The 21,049-nt window shown below is 50.6% G+C and overlaps 1 protein-coding gene across 3 annotated transcripts in view; it reads right to left on the reverse strand.

The window, feature by feature from the left end:
* The window catches only part of Bicdl1 (BICD family like cargo adaptor 1), an 82,992-nt gene that overhangs the window by 3,178 nt on the left and 58,765 nt on the right, over nt 1–21,049 (reverse strand). For 2 of the 3 annotated variants that reach the window (XM_029477602.2, XM_085837067.1), the window contains exons 4-9: nt 19,113–19,259; nt 12,874–13,053; nt 11,884–12,102; nt 10,538–10,681; nt 4,591–4,721; nt 557–677 (exon numbers count right to left, since the gene is read on the reverse strand). In XM_029477602.2, the coding sequence (XP_029333462.1) occupies nt 557–677; nt 4,591–4,721; nt 10,538–10,681; nt 11,884–12,102; nt 12,874–13,053; nt 19,113–19,259 (942 nt within the window). The remainder of the gene's footprint in view (nt 1–556; nt 678–4,590; nt 4,722–10,537; nt 10,682–11,883; nt 12,103–12,873; nt 13,054–19,112; nt 19,260–21,049) is intronic. The other variant, XM_021163032.3, reaches the window with a different exon arrangement.

Genomic DNA, 21,049 nt, shown 5'->3' on the forward strand with positions numbered 1-21,049 from the left:
AACAGCCTTGGTGAGCCATGGTGCTGGCTGCTGCCGGCCCCACGGGGCCACGATGTAATGGACACTGCTGTTCTGTCGGTCACTGCGGGGCTCACCTAAGTCACAGGTGACTACTATCTAGTAGGTTACAGTCTCTTGGAGAAAGACATTAACCACTAGACCCATTATTTTGAATCAGCCTATCTCACCCTCATCCCCGAGTCATGACCTTAGCAGTAGGGAGTTGGGAGACCCTGAAAATGGGGTCTTAGAGATAGCTGCATAGAGATAGCTGCACTGACCCATGCCTGAACAGCGCCCTTGGATGAAGAAGCCACAGACCTTTGAGAAGGCCTAGGGCAGCACCTGTGGGGACCACTGGGCTGAACCACATCACTTTAAAACAAACAGAATGACCAGCTGAGTGGGGCCTACTCCACATCTGGTGGAGGTACATCCCTCCCAGAGGCTGCCTGGGCTTTCTGTCTTCCTGGGGCCTGGGGCCCAGGGGCTCCTTATTGATACATGCAGGTTCTGAGTGGGCGCCCCCCTCCCCCAGCCCTGGGCGCTTGCTTACCTGCCAAGCCTCCAGCTGCTGAGAGAGGTTCAGTTTTTGCTGAATGGCATCCAGTAGCTGGCTGTTCAGAGACATCATATCCATCTTGCACTTGGCGAGTTCCAGCTCCACAGCGTTCTTCCTGCAAACATGGGCCGCGATGAGCACGGACATGTGCACCTTGTGCCTCTTCACTAGGAGACCTGGAGTCTCGGGGAAGGGAAGGGCCGATCCCACACCACAGGGTCCCTGGAGCTATGCTTCTTCAAGGACTGACTGCAACTCCTGCTCCCTAACCAAGCCATAGGTACAAAAGATGACCTGTCATCGCTAAACAGGTCACAGCGAGGGGGTAAAAGAGGACAGAGCCTAGAGAGGATCAAAGGCCTCTCAACAAAGGCGCTGCTTGCTGGCCCTCACTCAAGGCTGTGCACAGCACAGGGTGGGACCTTCTCCTCCTGCTATAAAAGATAGTCCTTTGGACGAGCTACTCCGCCATTAAAGAAACTGTTCCAAAGATAAAGATGTTCAAAGGATGGTGGCCATAGTTTAGCAACATTAGTTTGCAATAGCTGGGGAACTGTTTAAAAATGTTAAAAAGACAATACAATACGGCACCAGTGAAAACCCAGATACATGGCACTTCCTGACAGTTTACCATGATGGCACTGGAGAGGAAAAGGTCAAGGTTTTGAGAATAAAACTGCCAGTGTGTGGCCACATACCATAACACACTGGGGCTATCCCTGGAGATGGCACTGATACGAGCTCTCCCTCCTACTTCAATATTTTCCATTTGTGTGTCTTGGGTACTGTTTTGCTCACCTTCCCAACGTTATTACAGTTTAGCCGCTCAATGCAAAAAGCAGGCCGCGTGGAGAGGGTGTGAGAGGAGGATGCCTCTGCAAAGGCGGCACCCGCTGCCTGAAAGCAGATCCTGCCAGGCCCGTGGAGGGCCGCAGGCCTGGCCTGTAGTGGCTGCCCTTCTGCTCTCAGGACACACTAAATGAGCAAAGCCGGAACGAGTAGGTGATTCTTATTTGTACAGAACTCAGACCATACTTCCTCCCCGCCCGCTTTGCCCTCTACCCAGCAATTAGTCACCTACTCCACACCCGGTGTGCTGCATTCACCAGCCACTTTGCCCTAGAAGCAGCTCCCGACAACTCTGGGCTGGTCCCGGCCCCGCCCACTGCGGCTGCAGGCCACAGGGATAGGACCAAGCCTGTCCAATGGGCAAGCGTGCAGACACTGCAGGTCGCTTCTGTCATGCCCACAGCCATTGGCTGTTAAAGAACAGCGGAAATCCTCCTGGCAGCGGTTGCCATGGACGCGATTTGCCTGACAGTTCCCAAACCGCAGGCGGCTCCCAGCGGCTCTAGCCTCAGGAAGTACCAGTGTCCGCCCGCAGATGGCGCCGCGAGCAGCCCGGAGCTACCGGAATGTGCTGACTAATGCCACGGCCTAGAGATGCCAGTGCTGCAGTGCAGGAGGAAAGGGGAGTCTTCAATTGGAACCCCAGATCCAAATGCATACCACACAACTCGCTTATCATACATGAATCCTAGTCTTTAAAAAGGAGAGTGTTAGAGTGTTTCCGGGGCTGGAGAGATGGCTCAGCAGTTAAGAGCACTGGCTGTTCTTCCAGAGGTCCTGAGTTCAATTCCCAGCAACCACATGGTGGCTCACAACCATCTGTAATGGGATCCGATGCCCTCTTCTGGTGTGTCTGAAGACAGCTACTGTGTACTCATATAATTAAAATAAAATACATCTTAAAAAAAAAAAAGAATATTTCCAATGCCCAGAAGAACTCCTGAAGTCACTATTTTGATTTGTTTTGTTGTAAGGCCAATTGCTAGCCCCAGAACAATTGGTGGTACCCACATTGGTATGGTTTTAGTGGTACAAGTTTTTCATCTGCCTGATTAACTTCTGTTTTTAGTGAGTGCTTTTTAATCGTAAGGTGATACACTGCTAGCGGCTTTCCCATTGTGTGAGATAAAGACCACCTAAGGTCTCCGAGCGAGTGCAGTCTGGTGAGGCCGGTCTCCCTGGACCCGTTACAGTATACAGGTGAAGCAGCGGCTCCTCCCAGCCACTCTGACGCCACTGTGTGGGAGCCCCGGTGATTAACATGTGCAGGCACCGAGCACCACGGGTCATGTCCGCTTCAAAGCTACTGCTTTAATGTTCACACGGAATATGGCACACAGGGGCAAGTGACACTGACAGACCTTACTGAGATACACTGCACTCAATTCCAGAAACTGAGCTAGAAGAAACAGGCGACCTAATGGGAGGTCTGACCAGAGAACCTGCCGCGCTACACTGCTCACTGCTCTAGCTTAAAGGCCCAGGGCATCACTCAGACCAGCTCTCTTCAGACCTGCATGCGCACTAGGGAGCGTGAGTCCTTGCCCTCCAGAGTCGGGTTTAAGAGCTTCCCTTCCTTTCCGTCCCATTGTGGAGGCACCGTTTACCTTCTCAGTGAAGAGGGCAGTAACTGAGGCCCTAGGAAATGTTTTTAGGTCAGTTGGGTGTGCTAGTGCACGCCTGGGATCTCAGTAGCTGCGTCTAAGACCAGGGAGAAGGCTGGCCCTAGTCAGAAGCCAGCCTTGGCTGCGGAGCTAAACAAAGCAACCAACTCACAAAATAGGGGCTACGGGAAACTATCCCTGTGTACCTCCAACTTGTCCGATGGAAAGAAATGCATTCACACACTTCTTCTCTGTTAACAACAACAACAATGACGACCTGACAACACAATTTAAGAAGATGACCTGGCTTATTGGGAAAACAGAACAGTGGACACTGAAATGGTATGAAATCATCCCAGTGAGAAGTACAGACAGCCAGACAGCCTGGCCTCCCAGGGGCAGCTCAGTTAAGGGAGTGGCAAGTATGACAGACTTTCAGAACACGTCAGTCAGGTGAACTCTCAGGCTCCAGAGAAGATTCTAAGCAGCTAAACTTCCATTTATGACATAACTTGTATGTGCTGGGGGAGGGTTAAGAAGACTGACTGGATAGTGTTTTCTCAGTGGAGTATAGTTTACTGGGAAAGCGTCTGCCTGGCACACACGAGGCTCTGGGCTTACCCTCAGCATAAACACACCACCAAATAAAAAACCCATCTGACCAACTAACCCACACAACACTCTCGCTAAAGCTGACGGACCGGCAGATGAGGGTTCCTGCTAGGATGCTTTTGTGTATACTTGAGCATGTCTGTAGTAAATGAAAAATAAACCAAAAATAACAAAGCAGTGGTTGACACAATAATAACTTTGGGAAGCTAAACTGTACATGGGGATAGCCTATGCCACACTAGTAGCAGGGAATAGCACACGCCACCCATAGTAACAGAAAGAAAAACCAACCAACTATGCAACAAATATATTAAAGATATACAAACACACTCATAGGAAACGTGTCAACAAGGCACATGACAGCCTTCCCTAGCACGCTCTTCCCCAGGGGAACAAGTGAGTGAGTAGCAGGTAGCTAACCTTTGTTTGGGGGGGCAGGGTGGAGGGAGGGGAGAAGGTCTTGCTATGGAACCTAGGCTGGCCTTGAACTCTGTCTGTGGTGCAGGCTGGCTCATGCTGAAGTCCTTTCTTGTTTGTGTAGATCACATTATGGCAGGCTCATGACACAACTTCCCTTCCTTTCCTTCCCTCCCTCCCTCCCTTCACTCATTCGTTTATTGAGACAGGATTTTTCCTGTGTAGCCCTGGCTGGCCTCAAACTCACAGAGGTCTTGGTACTTCTGCCTCCCGAGTGCTGGGATCACAGGAGGGCACCAGCAGTTTAAAGACAAGCATGTAGCACAGTGTTATTAAAGGAAACAGTGGAGGCTAGAGAGATGGAAGGGCAGGCATCTGGTGAACAGTGAGGGCTGAAGTCTGAATCCCAGCACTCATGGAAAACCTGTATCCTCAGTGCTACAGGGACAGAAACAGGGGCCACACTCACCACACATACATACACTACATACACTATAATACCTACACACACACACACACACAGAGTAAACGATCCACGTCACTCACTTGGCAATGGCCTCGTCCCGGTCCCTGATGGCCTTCTGAAGCTGCTCCTTTGGCTCCTTGTCCTCAGAGGTCACTCTGAGTCGGTCCCTTTCCTCCTTTAGTGCGGTCATCTCCACGCTCAGCAGTGTCACCTAGCAACAGATCAAAGAGAGATGTCTGTGATAACACTGCTGTTGCTGCTGCTGCTGCCACCAGCCTGGGTGCTTTCTCCAAGGAAAAGGCACCCAGAGTCCAGCAAGATGGATCAGCAGGCAGAGGTGCCCTCCATGCAAGCCCAGCAACCTGAACCCAAATAAAGATGGGAGGAAAAAAGCGACTCCAAAACGTTGTCTGCTGACTTCCACCTCAATCTTGAGGGGCTGGAGAAATGGACAGCAGTTAAGAAGATCACTGTGTGCTCTTTCAGAGGACCCAAGGTTTTTTTGTTTTGTTTTGTTTTGTTTTGTTTTGTGTTTTGCTTTTTTTCAGTACTCTCAGTACAGGTGGCTCTAACTCTATCTTGAAGGTTCCCAACATCCCCTTCTGATACACATAAAATTAAGGATAAAGGGGGCTGGTGAGATGGCTCGGTGGGTAAGAGCACCCGACTGCTCTTCCGAAGGTCAGGAGTTCAAATCCCAGCAACCACATGGTGGCTCACAACCATCTGTAACGAGATCTGGTGCCCTCTTCTGGAGTGTCTGAAGACAGCTACAGTGTACTTACATATAATAAATAAATAAATCTTTAAAAAAAAAAAAGAAAAAAAAATTAAGGATAAATCTCTGAAAAAAAATTTTTTAAAAAGGTGTCCACAGGTTCAGGGGCATGTATGGGGAGTAGGCTGGTCCTGCAGTTAGATAACAAGACACACACACACACACACACACACACACTCCATATAGGGAGGCTGAACCTGCTATGTAGCCATGGTTCCAGATACCCCCGTGTCCTCAGCATATCATACCCCTGCTCTGGCTGAGAGGCACTCCAGGCAGACAGTGAAGAGATTCCCCCATCTGCATCAGGGCTGTGGAACAGAGTTTTGGAGGCAGGGTCTCAACTTCTGGCCCAGTGTGATCTCCCCATTCAGCTCCACAGATCAAAGCCATATGGGATTTCAACAGTATGCTCTGTCAGTCTGGTTCTATTACCTTCTCTGTGGGCCGTGCCTCAGTAAATGGCACCTGTTCAGACTAACCTGGGAGTTATTGTTTGGCAACGAAGGGCTGCTCTAGTGGCTGTGTAGCAATGCGTTCCACCCAACCCCACAGCACTGCGAGCAGAGCACAGTCTTGGAAGCATGCCCTTGCCACCTGTACATCCCAGGGGGTGGCTGCAGGTGCAACTTACTCCTAAAACACCCGTGTACTGATCAGCTGATATGCTGAGGTAGTCACCGACCCAAACCTTCACTATGTGGGGACATCGCTGACTGTATGTCCTGCTGGGGGGACAGAGTATGACCTCAAGCTAGAAAAGCCACACAAGGAAGGCATCTACTTCCTTTTGCACTCTGGTGTGAGCTAGAGTTGCCAAACCCCCCCCCCCCCCAGGCTGCAGACCTGTGAGATCCCAGGACCCTGCCCTGCCTGTTATCCATCCAGCTGTTCCAGCTGTTGATAGCTATTGGGTTTAATGCAGTGCATTCATTTTACTGAAGTTACACAAAGCAAATGTGTTGTGCACAACCAGTTCTAGAGATTTCAAAATGTGTTAAGCAATAAAGACTAATAGGATCAGACATGAACAGGGATGCCCAACCACACCCTCTTGGTAAGTATTACACACCCACTGACATTTTTCCAAGGGAGGATCCATCCACACAGGTCTGCTCCCTCCTATTAAGGGAACAGTTGCCACCCTGACTCCATGACTAGACTGAAGATCAAGGTCCCAGACAGAGCCAGCAGCTACTTAGCATGAATGCAGAAGCCATCCAATGATGAGGCAGGAAGACAGGAAAGTTTTATGTGTACGGTGGGTCTGCTCATATGTCTGTGTGTCCACTAAGGCCAGAAGGGTGCTGGATCCCTGGAACTGGAGTTACAGACAGTTCCAAGCTGCCATGTGGGCGCTGGTAATCCAACCTTGTCCTCGGGGAGAGCAGCCAGCACTCTTAATCATTGAGCCTCTCTCCTAACCTCAAACGTTGAGTGCCCAGTAAGGAATATGAGGGCCTGGGCCTGATGCTCTGCAGACTGAGAATGCTCCAACTTTCTCAGGAAGCTTTGGGAGCGTGCAGTTTAGAATTTCAGCAAACTCTCATTTGCATATTTCTAGCTCCAAGGCAGAGGTGACTGGGGAGAGGTACCAGCAGCTTTTGCAGCCTTATTGCCTGTACCACGACCCAGAAAGACTGTGGCAAAGACAAACTTCTTCAGATCAAAGGAGTGTGGGTGTGGCTTCAGGATAACTGAGGAAGGAGCAGACAGGTTTTGAAACCACACACTGGGCATGACACTAGACAGGACCAACCAACCTAATATGTGTCAAATAAAGCTCCAGAAAAGCTTTCCACTGTGGTCTAGAAAACCTGAAGAAGCTAGAGCCCAACAGTCAACTGCTTAGGAAGGGCTGTGGAAATCAGGGAAAAAAAAAAATCTCCCACAATGAGTTTACTCGAGGCTTAAATGTGATGAAGGTCCCCCTGCAAGCTCTAACCTCGGTTGTGGGCTGCACTCTTCCTCTCTTCACTAAGGCTGGATCTGACGGCTGTCATCCAAGTGGATCTGGTTTATCATACACATACTCAAATTACACCCCACAGAGGCCCTCATCATTAAACAGCACTTAAGAGCCCACCCTTAAAGCCATGCTACTTGGTCTTTCCTTTCACCACCATCTGAGTCTCCGTGCTCGAGCTTTGTCCAGTGGCCTGTGCTAGGCCAGCCAGGAGAAAACGCCGAGTCAGCACTTGCACTGGTCATTATGGGGGCTGTGGTCTGCCCGACTGGAAGATAACATGGGAATGCCATCACCACGGTAAGGTAGAGCAGAGGGTGCAGGAAGGAGAGCAAGAGAGGACCAAGGAAGAAGTGAAATCTGCTCTGCAACTGAAGGATGAGCAGGTCGGGGGGGGGGGGGGGGTGGAATCCTCCAGACAGAGGCGGAGCTGGAGGGGACACACCTGTGAGTGCTCAGCTCCTCTGTGACCATGCAGAGAAGGAGGGGCGTTAAGATGGAGGAGGCTGGAGCCGGGTGTGACAAAGGCCTTTAATCCCAGCACTCGGGAGGCAGAGGCAGGCGGATTTCTGAGTTCGAGGCCAACCTGGTCTACAAAGTGAGTTCCAGGACCGCCAGAGCTCTACAGAGAATCCCTGTTTCAGGGCATCGGGGGTGGGGGGAAGATGGGCTGGGCGGTGGTGGCGAACGCCTTTAATCCTAGCACTTGGGAGGCAGAGGCAGGCGGATTTCTGAGTTTGAGGCCAGCCTGGTCTACAAAGTGAGTTCCAGGACAGCCAGGGCTATACAGAGAAACCCTGTCTCGAAAAACCAAAAAAAAAAAAAAAAAAAAAAAAAAAAAAAAAAAAAAAAAAAAAAAAAAAAAAAGATGGAGGAGGCTGGCAGCGTGCAGGAGCACACAGTGGCCAGGACCTGATGACTTCTGTCTGGACTTGGATGCTGCCCACGACTCATATGAGGTACCCTGCTCTCAAGCCACACTACAGGAAAACTGCCACCATGTGGAGGTGGCTGGCTGTAGGTATGTGCGCCATGTATGTGCCACGGGCCCATGGAGATTAGGACAGAGTGTCAGGAACTGGAGTTATGGTTGTGACCCACCATGTGGGTGTTGGAAGCTAAACCTGGGTCCTCTGCAAGAACAAGTGTACTCAACTGCTGAGCCATCTCTTCAGCTCCTGGGTGCTTGTCTTTTATATTCTGCAATTAATCCTGAAGACCCAGACCATCTGCTGGTATTTGCTCTGTACTCATTAATGCCAGGGTGGATGGTAAGAACAGAGGACACTGGAGTGGTGGGTGCCAGGCAGGTCTTCATGTCGGTTATTAGGTTTTGTCTCATACAAATAATTAGCACTTAAATAATTTGCAGTCTTCTACTTAACAGTCTGGTTAGTGTTTGAGAGTGCATGCCCACACTGACTTCCGGCCCAGTTTCCAGGGGTGTAAAGAACTCCCCCAAGTGGGAAGCAATGGGCTAGCTGTTCCTGGAATCTCAGTTCTCTAGGCTACAGGTGCTCCACAGCCATCCAGACATGTGCTCACTAGCAGGCTCAGTGGTGGTCGGATGGGAACCAACCACTGTTCACGGTGCCGCACGAGGTGTCTGCTGCTGTTTTCAGTCATCCTGGACTATGAAATCCCATCTGAGCACCAACCCCCCCTCGGGTGCTAGTGTGGCCCCATGACTACCATGGCAGTGGGTGTGGGTGTGGCCGAGGGGCTTCTCTTGAGTACTCTGGAAAAGCCATCCAACTCTCCACTTCATGTGGAACACGAGTGCAGCCTAGAGCGCTCTCTGACAGGGAGCTCACAGGCACTGAACTCAACCACACATCAAACCAACTTTTGTTTTGGTTTCCTTTTCTTTTCTTTCTTTCTTTTTTGAGACAGGGTTTCTCTGTGTAACAGCCCTGGCTGTCCTGAAACTCACTGTGTAGACCAGGCTGGCCCTAAACTCACACAGATCTGCCTGCCTCTGCCTCCCGAGTGAGTGTTGGATCAACAGTGTGCCCGCCCCACCATGCCTGGCTATCAACTTACGTAGTAGAGAACCTGTATTTAAACTGTGTTTCTCAATGAAACAAGGTCCTCACTTTGATAAGAAAAGCAGCCAAAGTAAAATTTTTAGAAAATTGTCAACACTTTAATAAGCAAGCACTTGTTTTAGTAAGTGGGAACACAGTACTAGGCTTGGGAGGCTGAGGCAAGAGGATCTACTGGGCCCAAGAGTTCAAGGCTGGTAAATGTTAACACTCCATTTCCAAACCACTCTACCAACAATACAAGTGTTAATCTAAAGAACACTGAGACAGGTGTCAGGTAGCCTAGGCTAGTGTGAACTGGCACTGTACCTAAGGATGACCTTGAATTCCTAATCCCCCTGCCTTCACCTCCCAAGGGCTTTGATTACATGCATGTACCACAGACTTCAAAGGACCTCTATACAAGCTTTTCCTTTTGGGAGTGCTGGAGATTAAAGCCAGGGCCTTGCAGTTGCTTGTCAACACTCCCACCACCGAGCTAGACCTGTTAAGAGAACGTCTGGATCAAGTATTTTATTCTCTCAGTTTAGAAGATCTGTCCTTAAGACTGAATCACTCTCTGAGGACCGTGGACTTTAGGCAGGAGCATGCCTTGGGCTACCTAGCTCACTCCCCAGTATGTGACCAGGAGCAAGCCACAGCTGTAATTTCCATCCTTGCTCTGTGGCTGGAGGTCGGCCTCCCCATATTCGTCTAAGAGGACAGTGAAGAGACAAAGGTTTATAATGAAGGCATCATACGTGTAAGAACACGTTACCAAGGCGAAAGCTGTGTGTTAATCCCACATAGAAGGGTGGGAGCAGTGGCCCAGGACAGGTGGGATGTGAGTGGGACTATCTGTAGGTGTCCCCAAGTTTTCACTCCTGCACAAGAGTCTGGTCCAGAGGAAGCTTGTCTCAGGACAGACCTCACAAGCTTCTGGGTGGCACTTCTAAGTTCTTAACATCTTTCAGATGAGAATATCCATGTCCTTCAGTGTCCATAGGAGAGATGGGGCCATGATCAAACAAGAAAGGAACAGTAAGGGCAACAGAAATTTCCAGAGCTGAAAAATAGGCTCCCAGAGGGGAAGACACCAACATCTTCACTTCACAACTTCCACAACACAACCTGGGAGCTGTGGCTTTCAGTGGTCAGCACCCAATTCCTCAACTTTGGGTGCCCTCGGCTCACACAGGTGGGCGTTTTAGGTAAAGGCCCCGTGCACACTCTCTGCACTGTGAAATGGGGGTGCTCACCTGACTGTGGAGTTGCTGCAGCTCTTCTAGGCTCTGCCTCAGTTTACCCCTCTCTCCCTCCATGAGCTCCCTCAGGGCTCTTGAGTCCTCACTGGTCTGCCTTATTTGTTCTTCTAAGGAGTCATCGTCCATCCTCCGGGTGCTCTGACAGAGAGAGGTAAGCAGGTGTGGGGAGGGAGGAGCAAGCGACAGTTAGTGGGAGGAGGCACAATGCAGAGGACAGAAAGATGAAGAGGAAGGACAGACGACAGGGAGGATGACACAGGCCGGGGCAAGTGCGACTTGGGTTTAATTTTATCCTATAAGAGCTTGTTTTTACCAAGCTTTGGGAGAAGCAGCTGCGTGCTACGAATGGCACAAAGCTCTGGCATCTCCTTACCCCACAATGACCTGGCCTCCTAGCATCCACTCTACAGAGCAACCCAGGCTGTTCCAACAGAGACATCTGTCCCTCATCTGACTGCCTCCACTATGACAAAGACCTAAGTGTCTGTTAGATGGGAGAGAAGTCAAGAAGAAACCCATCAGACTGTGCACATGCCAGGCCACGGGAGGCGGGGGCGGGAGGGGAGCCAGAAGAAAAGCCCTCTTCTTCACACCTGAGGTCTTGTTCACCTCCTCAACCTTCTGTACTGATTTTGCTAGAAAGAAGCCTTAGGGTTTTTGTTGTTGTTTGTTTTGAGACAGGGTCTTACTATGCAGCTCTGGTTGTCTTGGAACTCACTATGTAAACCAGGCTAGCCTCAAAGTCACAGTAACCTGCCTGCCTCTTCCTCCATAGTGCAGGACTAAAGCTGTGAGCGGTCATACCTGGCAAGCCTTAGTGCTCACGCTCTGCCCGCTCACTCTTACCCCATCAGGACCAGCCGCACAGGGACAGCCTGGGAGTTTACATAGACAACTAAGTTTCTAAGCAAACCCTCCAACTCAAGGCCCCCAGTGCCTGTGCATAACTGTATGGTGAACTACCCCCTAGCTATGCCACAATGCTACTGGTTCTCAACCAGGGATTGCAACCTCCTTGGCTAACCTCTATCTCCAAAAATACTTACATCATGACTCACAACACTAGCAAAGTTACTGTCATGAACGAACAATGAAAATAACTTTACAGTTGGGGGTCACTACAACATAAGGAGCTGTATTAAAGGTTTGCAGCGTTAGGGAGGTTGAAAACCCCTCTCATTGTACTTGCAGGAAGGGGACCATGGAGACTGACTTCCTGGTTCCTGGTGCTCAATACTCTCAAATGAATGGCTCAGAATCCTGGCAACAAGTGACAAGGGAGGCCCTGTCTGCACCTTGTTCCCCACGCAGGCCGACCATGCCCTGTGGCGGGCCCTTACCGTGGGCTCCACGCCATCCACGATGCTCTGTATCAGCCTCTTGAGATCGTTGAGGGCGGTGCGCAGGCTGCCGGCAGGCACGTCTTTGGCCGACGAGGTCTCCGAGGACTCGTCCATGGAGGAGTCTGTGGATACGGCTGAGTCGGCGCTGTCATTCCCTCGGAGGTGTGAGCAGAGATAGCGAACCTGGCAGTAGGCTTCCCAGAGCTGCAGCCTCAGCTGTGTCACAAAATGTTACCATCACTACAGACTCTAGAGAGGCCCCGGTCAGTTAGTACCTAAGCCCAAAACACAGGTACTTGAAATCTGCTTTTTAGAAGCAAGAGTTTCGTTTTTTAAAATATCTTAAGAAATAATAGTTTAGAGCTAGTACATCTTAGACTTTCTTTTTTTTTTCCTTCTGAGATAGGGTTTTTCTGTGTAGCCCAGGCTGGCCTTGAACTCATATAGAGATCTGCCCGTCTCTGCCCCTGAGCGCTGGAAATAAAGGCATGTGCCACCCCCGCCATGCTCAGTTCTTTTTGAGATTACTATGTACATACGTAGCCCTGGCTGGCCTGGAACTAGCCTGCCGTAACTGCTCTGCCTCAGTCTTCCTTGTGCGGGTGACCAGCTATTCCCAATTCTGATTTCCCCTGTTCTCTCACCCTCTAACCCACTCATCTGCCACATAAAGTATTTCTGTCACCTATGAGTAGCTGTACGGGCTGGAGTCAGAGCCTGGGTGGGAAGGAGAGGCGATGGAGGTATAAAGAAGCAAATGGCACAGGAGGGATGGCTCTGGATCACTTCAGAGGCCCAGGGGGAGAGACTGAGCAGGACACAGCTCTCTGGTCTGGCTGTTCTGTTCAAGGTTTTAGTGGCTGACCAGTGAGCGAGTCTCACTCCAGCCTGTGGCCATCGGAACTCATGCCGGGGGGGCGGCACGGTGCTGAAGAGGGTGAAGAGAACCTAGGGCCCACTTCTGCCAGCTGGTGGGGATATGAGCACCTGCTCTCTCTCCTGCTCCAGCTCCTCGGCTTCCATGCTCTGCTCGATCTCTGACAGCAGGGACGTGCTGGTTGCGGCCGAGCTCTGCAAACTCCTCTCCTCCGTGAGTTCCTCCACCTTGCCCTGCAGCTGCCGGTAGGACAGTCGCACCTCCTGGAGCTCCAGCTGGCTTTGGTGCAGCTGTGGGGAAGAAAGCACAGGCTGGGCTGCTGAGCCATACCACGGCAAGCAGTGGCCACAAGTGGACCCTGCCACTAGACTGGCCAACAACTCAGAGAAAAACAGAGGCAGGAGGGACACGGAGCAGGCTGTATGGGGGATCCAGTCAGCAAGACCCAGCTCTGAGAAACTCAACAGCATAAACAACTCCAGAACTTGAGAATTCTCTGGGAAAAAGTTAATGGAAGAACCTAGGATTCAAAAGACTCAAGGGACTGTGTGAGGGCACACAGCTTAGTTAAAGAAAGACACTGTCTCAACAGCAGCGACGACAAAACCAAACAAAAATCTCAAGATATGAACCAAGTATAAGAGGCTTTGTATCTTGATTTAAAAAAATTATGCCAGGCATAGTGGCACAGGCCCTTAATCCCAGCACTTGGGAGGCAGGTGGATCTCTGTGAGTTCAAGGCCAGCCTGGTCTACATAGCGAGTTCTTTTTTTTTTTTTTTTTTTTTTTTTTTTGGTTTTTTCGAGACAGGGTTTCTCTGTGTAGCCCTGGCTGTCCTGGCACTCACTTTGTAGACCAGGCTGGCCTTGAACTCAGAAATCCGCCTGCCTCTGCCTCCCGAGTGCTGGGACTAAAGGCGTGCGCCACCACGCCCGGCTACATAGCGAGTTCTAAGACAGCCTCTGAAGTGGCAGCAGCCTTGGGTGACTTTCCCTGGGAAACACTGTGTTTTGCTGCAGGCTTCCGCTGGCTTGGGGGACTGCTGATAGGAGAGGCTGGCTGGAGATGAGTGTCCCACAGGGGTGGGGCACAGGTGCTCTCGATGCAGAGCCAGGCAGCAGCAGGCATGGTTGGGCATTATCAAAGCAGAAAACTAAGCCCAGCAGCAATGGGGGACCACAGTGACTCCATCACTGGAAACAGCAAACAAACTCTGATGACAATGGGAGCATTTACAATTCTCACTCTCAATGAGAGCTGAGGGTTTACACTTAGCCAAGTCCTTAGCAGTTTCCTTTTTAAAAAAAAAAAGAAAAGAAAAAAAGAAATTTTATTATTATGGTTCAAGTCCGTGTGCTATGTATGATGTGTGTGTGGGATACAGATACGATCTTGCCATGACAAACATACGGGACCTGTGCTTTTAACTGAGTCATCTTGCCAGCCCTCCTTAGCAGTTTACTGAATGAAGTTAAAACATGAACTCTTCAATGATCCAGCAACTCCATTCTGAAGTGCACGTTCCCAACGAGATGAGACAGTAAGAGATGCTGTCTCAAGCAATAAAGTGGAGGGGTCTGGATGACTCAGTGGTTAAGAACACTGGCTATTCTTCCAGCTGACCCAGGATTGATTCCCAGCACCCACATGGCGGCTCACAACTGTTTGTAACTCTTTTTTTTTTTTTTTTTTTGGTTTTTCGAGACAGGGTTTCTCTGTATATCCCTGGCTGTCCTCGAACTCAGAAATCCGCCTGCCTCTGCCTCCCGATGTTTGTAACTCTTAATCCATGGGATCTGATGCCCTCTTTTGGCCCCTGAGGGCACTGCCACAGCACCCCATGGAAAGGATCACAACAATCAATCACTTAGGGGCAGTGCCCCAAGCTCCTCCACAGAGTATCTGCTGTCATACCCCAAAATGTTTATAAGACCCTATCCATCCAGAAGGAGTAAAGGTGTGCGGATTACTCCACCAGGGATCATCCGAGAGCTGCTGTCATGTAAAAGCTGTAACACTTCCTGGAGAAGAAAATTCTCTCCTGAAACATTCTCCCCAGGCCCACCACGGTCACTTCCTGCCCAGTGACCCTGACCTTGGTTCCTAGGCTCTGCACCTCACTTGCAGCTCTCCCTGCTCACACCAGCCTGGCTGCTTCGTAGTCTCACTGTAACTGTAGTCTCATTGCAATTATAAAGTAGCGGCAGCTGCGGAAGAGAGCAGTGGCTGCCTCCTTCCAACTCTCCTCTCCCAGTGTAACTCCGTGGCCACTGCAGCTGGGCTAGAGCCCCACAGATTCCCACAGATCTCCTATAGTGTCTGGTATACAGAGCAGCAAACACACAGAGTTTTCTCCCTAGAGGTTAGTGTGGGTGAAGAATTTCCTGAGATTTAAATTTATTCTTTTAGAAAATGGTCTTTCTGGAGCCATCTCTGTTTCATTAAGAAGAGCAAACAGCTGGCTGTAGTGGCGTACAACACGGACATTTCCCAGACTTGGGTTGGCTGGAAACACAGCTCGGTGCTGGAGGGGCACCTTGACAGTCCAAGGCCTAGGGATCAAGCCCAGCACTGAGGAGTGGACTGTGCTGCTCTCCTCAGACTTTTCACTAAGCTGCCGTGCCTCCTGCAGATGCAGGGGCTCTGGGTGGGTGGTGGCAACTCCTCATGAAAGGAGTCAGTGCTTCAGAGCCGTGGAGCCAATTCCCTAGCTGCCTGGAGCCTCATCTTCAGCCCACCACTGCCAGAGACTGGCTGGCTAGTGGCCTGAATGAGCCCTAACTAGAAAGGGCTGGAGCCCAACTGCTGCCAGGAAGACAAGAAGACCTGGCAAGCCGCTTGCCTGTCCCTGGGTCAGCAACACCTGCTACTACAGTGGGACCTCCTCCAGCCCCAGTTTTGGGAAAACTTGGAAGGAAAAGAAAACAAAGAAAGCCAGGGTTACAGGGAATAAAGAGACTTTCCTAGGAAGCATTTGGCACAGTTACAAGCAGTACGTTAAGTACCAAATGCCTTACAAATTATTGTCCAGGAAACATACATCTCAGCAGGAGACAGTCTCACAGTTCTCACACACTGGACGCAATTAGTTCAATTACTCATGCACACTCAAAGATATGTAATTAACTGTAACAGCAAGAGAACAAAAGGCCAGGAGGGGCCTCATTCTCTGGTCAGTGACTGATTCACCACCTGGACAAATGTGCAGAAAAATCAAATCAAATCAAGGAAGAGTCTGGCAACTGCAGATATGCTGTAATGTAAAAATAGTATCTGTATGGGCATGGCTGCATATACCACTAACCCCTCAGTCACTCAGGAGGCAGAGGCAGGCGGGTCTCTGAAGTTCCAGGTCACCCTGGTCTCCAGAGCTAATTCTAGGACAGCCAGGGCTAGACAGGAACTCTGCTTCAAACAGAGAAGCAGAAGAAAACAGTATCTTTGTATAAGAAAGCTGGCAGTGTATTTCTATGTACGGAAAGGGATGGCACGAAATGCCTTTTTATTAGTACACTATGGAAAGTCTGAGTTCACAGCGCTGAAGCGTAGTGTGAGGAGGGCATTCTCTTGACATGGGAGTGCTGAGATGGTGTGAGGGAACTACACATGATCAGAGTCAGGGCAAAGTCTAGTCCCCAGGACATGTGCTCTATGAGTCCCCCACGGTGAGTGGGGCTGCTCTCTGCTGATGAAGCCACCCGTTTGCCAGGGTCAGCTCCTACACACTTCTGTAAGGGGCTGAGTGCCCCTTAGACTGACAACTGATTTCTTTACTGAGGCAGAGACAGGAGGCCTGCTGTGAGTCCAAGGCCAGCACATCAAGTTCTAAGCTACGTAGCACTAACCTTAGACCCCATCTCAAACCAAACGCTTGTTATGAAGCGAGCAGTGAGCTTTAATGCCTATGATAAGGCCTCAGAACAAAAACAACGACCACAGCTGAACTCCACCAGCGCCTTAAAAATCTGTTTTAGGGTGGGAGGACTGGCTCAGGGAGCATAGGCCCCCAAGCCTGACGACCTGCGTTTCATCCTGAGATCCACGTGTTGGGAGTTGAGAAGTGTCAGTAACTCTCCTCTGACCTGACAATGTGCACTGTGGCTGTGCACCTACACACAACCCTCCCCGCCCTATCCCCCCCCCCCCTAGAAAAAAAAGTTTGGCAGACAGCAGGACCAGTCACCAGTGAAGCAGATCAAAGGGGCCCTCCTGCTGATGGAGGCCTTTGCCTTGCCAGCTCAGCCTCCCACCCGCCCTTATCTGAGGATTTAAAATCAAGGGATTAAACACATTCCAAGGCCACTGACTCAACACTTTACAAAGCTGGGGTAGGACTGTGCAAGTCCACCTGGGTCAGCTGGATTTTTTCCTGTCATTTAAGGCCATCTTGGTGACGGCTTTCTGGAGGACACTAGTAACTAGTGACAAGGAGCTTTTACATAAACAGAAGGCACAGACAGAAGTAGGAAAGGTGAGGATAAATATGATTCTCCAAAAAGGGTGGACCGTCGTCCCGCCTTGCTGGCGGCCCTGCATGAGTGTGTGGCCTCAGCTGGGTTCCTGATGCTACAGGACACAGCCCGCTGACGGTCCCAGAGGTTCTCGCTCTTCCCCCTCATTTCCCGGTTCCTAGTTAGGTAGGAGACATCATTCTGATTTGCAAATTCATGCTAGGCTCAAAGTTTCTTTTTGGCAAGGGCAGTTTCTGGCTTTGTAGTTCTTTCCCCCTCTCTGTTCTGTCTCAGAGTGCTTCCTGGGGATCTGAAGGCTGCTCCACGGAGGGCTTGCAAGGGCAAATGAGCACCAGGCGAGTCAGCTATCGTGGAGGGGGGAGGTTTCTAGTCTGCATTCCATCAAGGACCTGGTATATGCCTTGGGATAAATGATTTGTTTTCTGTAGGCTTTAGAGAAGAATATGAAAGCTCTCCATTCACTAGAAAGTGACCTGTGTCATCTCTGCTGTCTATCACAGCAGCCTTAGCACTTCTCTCCACTTCAGAACCTGCTGGAAGGCTTTAGGACTGGCGTCACGTCACTTTCTCCTCTACTGTCCTCTCTGTTCTGTGGTACTGGAGATAGAAACTAGAGTCTCTGCTCTCTGGCCAAGCCCCCAACAACAGAACTACATCCCAGACCCATTTCTAGTCAGCATTTGTTGAAGCCCTACTATCTGGAAAATGATGAGTTGAAGGAACAAAAGCATCACCAAGGAGAACTTAAACCCTGCTAGACGACCCTTGTAGAGGTTCTGCCTGGTGCAGCCGAGCTCACACAGACAGCGCGGTGCTGTGAGTTACTGGACTCTGCGAGGTGCTGTGTGTCGCTGGACTCCAGACTCAGAAGTTGTTCTTGTTTATTGTCTGAGACAGTTTCAGTACAGCCTAGCCTGGTCAGGAACTTTACATAGCCCTGGCTAACGCTGAACTCCAATTCCTCCTTATTCAGCCTCACAAGTGCTGGGATCATCGTAGGCATGTACCACCATGCTTGGCTTTAGTTAAAATGTCATCTCACATCAGAACCTCTGAACAGCTTTCCTCTGAACCCAGTGAGGCCTCTGCGGCCTGGTCTTTGGGTAGGGACTCACCTGGCATTCCAGTATTACCTGCCCAACAGATGACCCACATATGATACCAACACTGCCCACTGGACTCTCCCCACCCACTCTACAGAACCAGCCCAGCAAAGCACCCGGGGGACAGATACTGCCCCATATTTCTGGGGAGACTGGGAGATTATTTTTTGTTTTGGAGGTTATTTCTTCCAAGTCTGAGCTTGGGTTTTTAGGTGAAGCCTGGTGGCAGTTCCCAAACAAGAGCAAAGATGACTAAGAAGTAGTTTCTCTTAGGGAAGTTAAAAACATCAGTTAGGCTCACCAAGGGCTTGGCCTGAGCCCTTTCTGGCAATGGGCAGAAGTTGAGCATGCCTGCTGGGTTCTTGGTTTCTGTGTTGTGCCGGCAACGGCAGGGGAGGGCACTGGAGCCGAGAGTGGGGTCCATGGGCTTCCTCTGAGATCTTCTCATAGATTTCACAAATACTAGCTAGCTAGGTCAGGAGACTCCGCGTGCTCCGCATTAACTGCCCAGAGAGAACTGTGTGACACCGCTCCAGGACCAGTGGCTCTGAGCACACAGAAGGAAGGGGTGATCTGAGAACACTTACTTACCCAGGTACAGGCATGCTAGAGTTCCCTGGGGAAGTCTAAGACCCATGTGGAGATCTCAGGGTCACCTACTTGGCCACCAGCAGTGGCGCTAGCCTTTCCTTTTTGGCTAAGCACCTGCTCCCCATGCCCCATCCCCACCCCTGTCTGGTCCTAGCTCTATGCAGTAGCCTCTCTGCCCAGTACCTGTAGGTCTTTGTCATGGCCCTGCCTTTCTAGGATCAGCACCCGGTCCTGTAGCTCCTCCACAGTCCCTTGAAGCAGGTCATTCTCCTCCAAGGTGGCGGTGAGCCGATGTTCCAGCTCCCGTTTTCGATCTGACAGCATCTTGATCTGAAAAGACGGAGAACCACAGGATGGTGTAGAGTTCTATTGGCTGAGCGTAGGAGGAGGGACTAGCCCCAGATATGGAGATATGTGTCTCTGGATATTGTGCCCAGAGACTTGGGGTTCGTCTTGGAGAAGAGAGCTGTATAATCCTGGGCTGAAGGGACAGGCCCTCCCCTTTAGAAAGCTGACTGGGAAGGGGTAGGAGTTAGCCCAGGGGAAGCCAGAATGTGGGCTGCCAGGCAGAGGAAGGGTGGATAGTCAGTGCTCTGTAAATTCCAGAGATAAGTCAGAAAAGGCCCCACCTTGCCTGACCTCAGCCCTGCCAGGCAGCACAGCACCTGATCTGCCTACACCTCAAGTCACAAGCACCAGGAAGTTCCCTACTAGGTGCTGTGTTCTTGCAAACAGGCTCTCCGCCTTCTCTTCCCACTGCCTGGAGCTACCATCCCAGCTCAGACCCTGGCCCCTGGCTAATGAGATGCCAGAAGGGTACAGAAGATAGAGTGTCTACATCAGCCCATGCCCTGGAAAGAATGAGACAATGGCCTCATGGTTAACTTGAACAAGAATCTGTGAAAAGAAGCAACGATCTCCCTTATGGGAAGTGTTGGATATTTTGCACATTGAAGTCAGTGTCAAGACACACGCATCTCTTGTAAGGTATGTCCGCTCTCTTCAGTGTCAGAGAGAGAACTGAGGAAAGAGATGCCTAGTCTTTTCTGGCTTCCAGGCTTGCTGTGAGGAAGCCGAATCCAGGGCTCTACCATGCCCAGGGGCTCCAGAAAGCTTTCCCAAGTAGCCCTGGCTTTGGGGGAAGGGAAGGCCTCTAGAGACCCGAAGGTCCTCACCCAGCCTGTTTCTCCGATTCTAGTTCCCTGCCACAATGATCTCTGATACACCTGCATGCTCGTAAATTCTCCCCAGTCATGGTCAGGATGCTTTCCTTCTCTGTGCTCTAACCTGCGAATGTCTTAAGGCTCTTCCTAGTGTACATCATGGGGACCCAACTCAACACTTTTCCAGTGGAAATTTAAAAAGTGTTTGGCCTGATCTCTGTCTTCTGGGCTTGGCCTTTCCTTCCCCCCTCAGCCTCTTGGCTGCTCCCACTCTGCATCAGAGCTGTGCTCAGGGCACAGCTCCTCCCTGGCCACCAAGCAATCAGATAGGATGCTGTCCTGGGGAAGTGAGGTATATGGCCTTTGTCCAGAGAGATCGGGTGTCTATCCAAACAAAGAAATATTGTCTCTCAAGTGTGCACCTGGGTAAGAGACCAAAAGGAGCAAGCCCCTGCGGTGAATGGGCCCACTATTCCTCTCACTGACCCATGCACAGGGGATTTTCACTCTAGTTCATTTTCACGTAAGTGCCCTCTGACCTTTCAATTCTCCGTCCCGTGGATCATCATGGTTTCCCAGATTCCAGTAAAGTAACAGGGGAATAGGATTCTGATATATAATTGGCCCTTAAGATACACTTACGGTTCCAGGTTTTATGAAGTAAGTTACTTATTTTAAAGGAATTATTTCTCAGCTTGGCCTTTCAAACAGCAGTGTCACTAGACAAAGCCAGGGTTTGGCACTAGGGTGCCAACTTCCTCACCGGACCCCTATATACCCTAAGACTTGTGACCAGATCTGGCAGTAAACACTCCTGGGAAACTGGTTCCTGAGGGGCTAGAGAGAATGAACAGATGGAGCAAAGAGGAAGGCAGGCAGCTTGGAGGCGGGAGCGCCTGGCAGGGCAGTAGAATGGCAAGTCATGCACACGAATGGTCACAGACAGGCATGCCGAAC

The sequence above is a fragment of the Mus caroli genome, unplaced genomic scaffold, assembly GCF_978045245.1.
Source record: "Mus caroli unplaced genomic scaffold, Mus_caroli_1 scaffold_4, whole genome shotgun sequence".
NCBI lineage: Eukaryota > Metazoa > Chordata > Mammalia > Rodentia > Muridae > Mus > Mus caroli.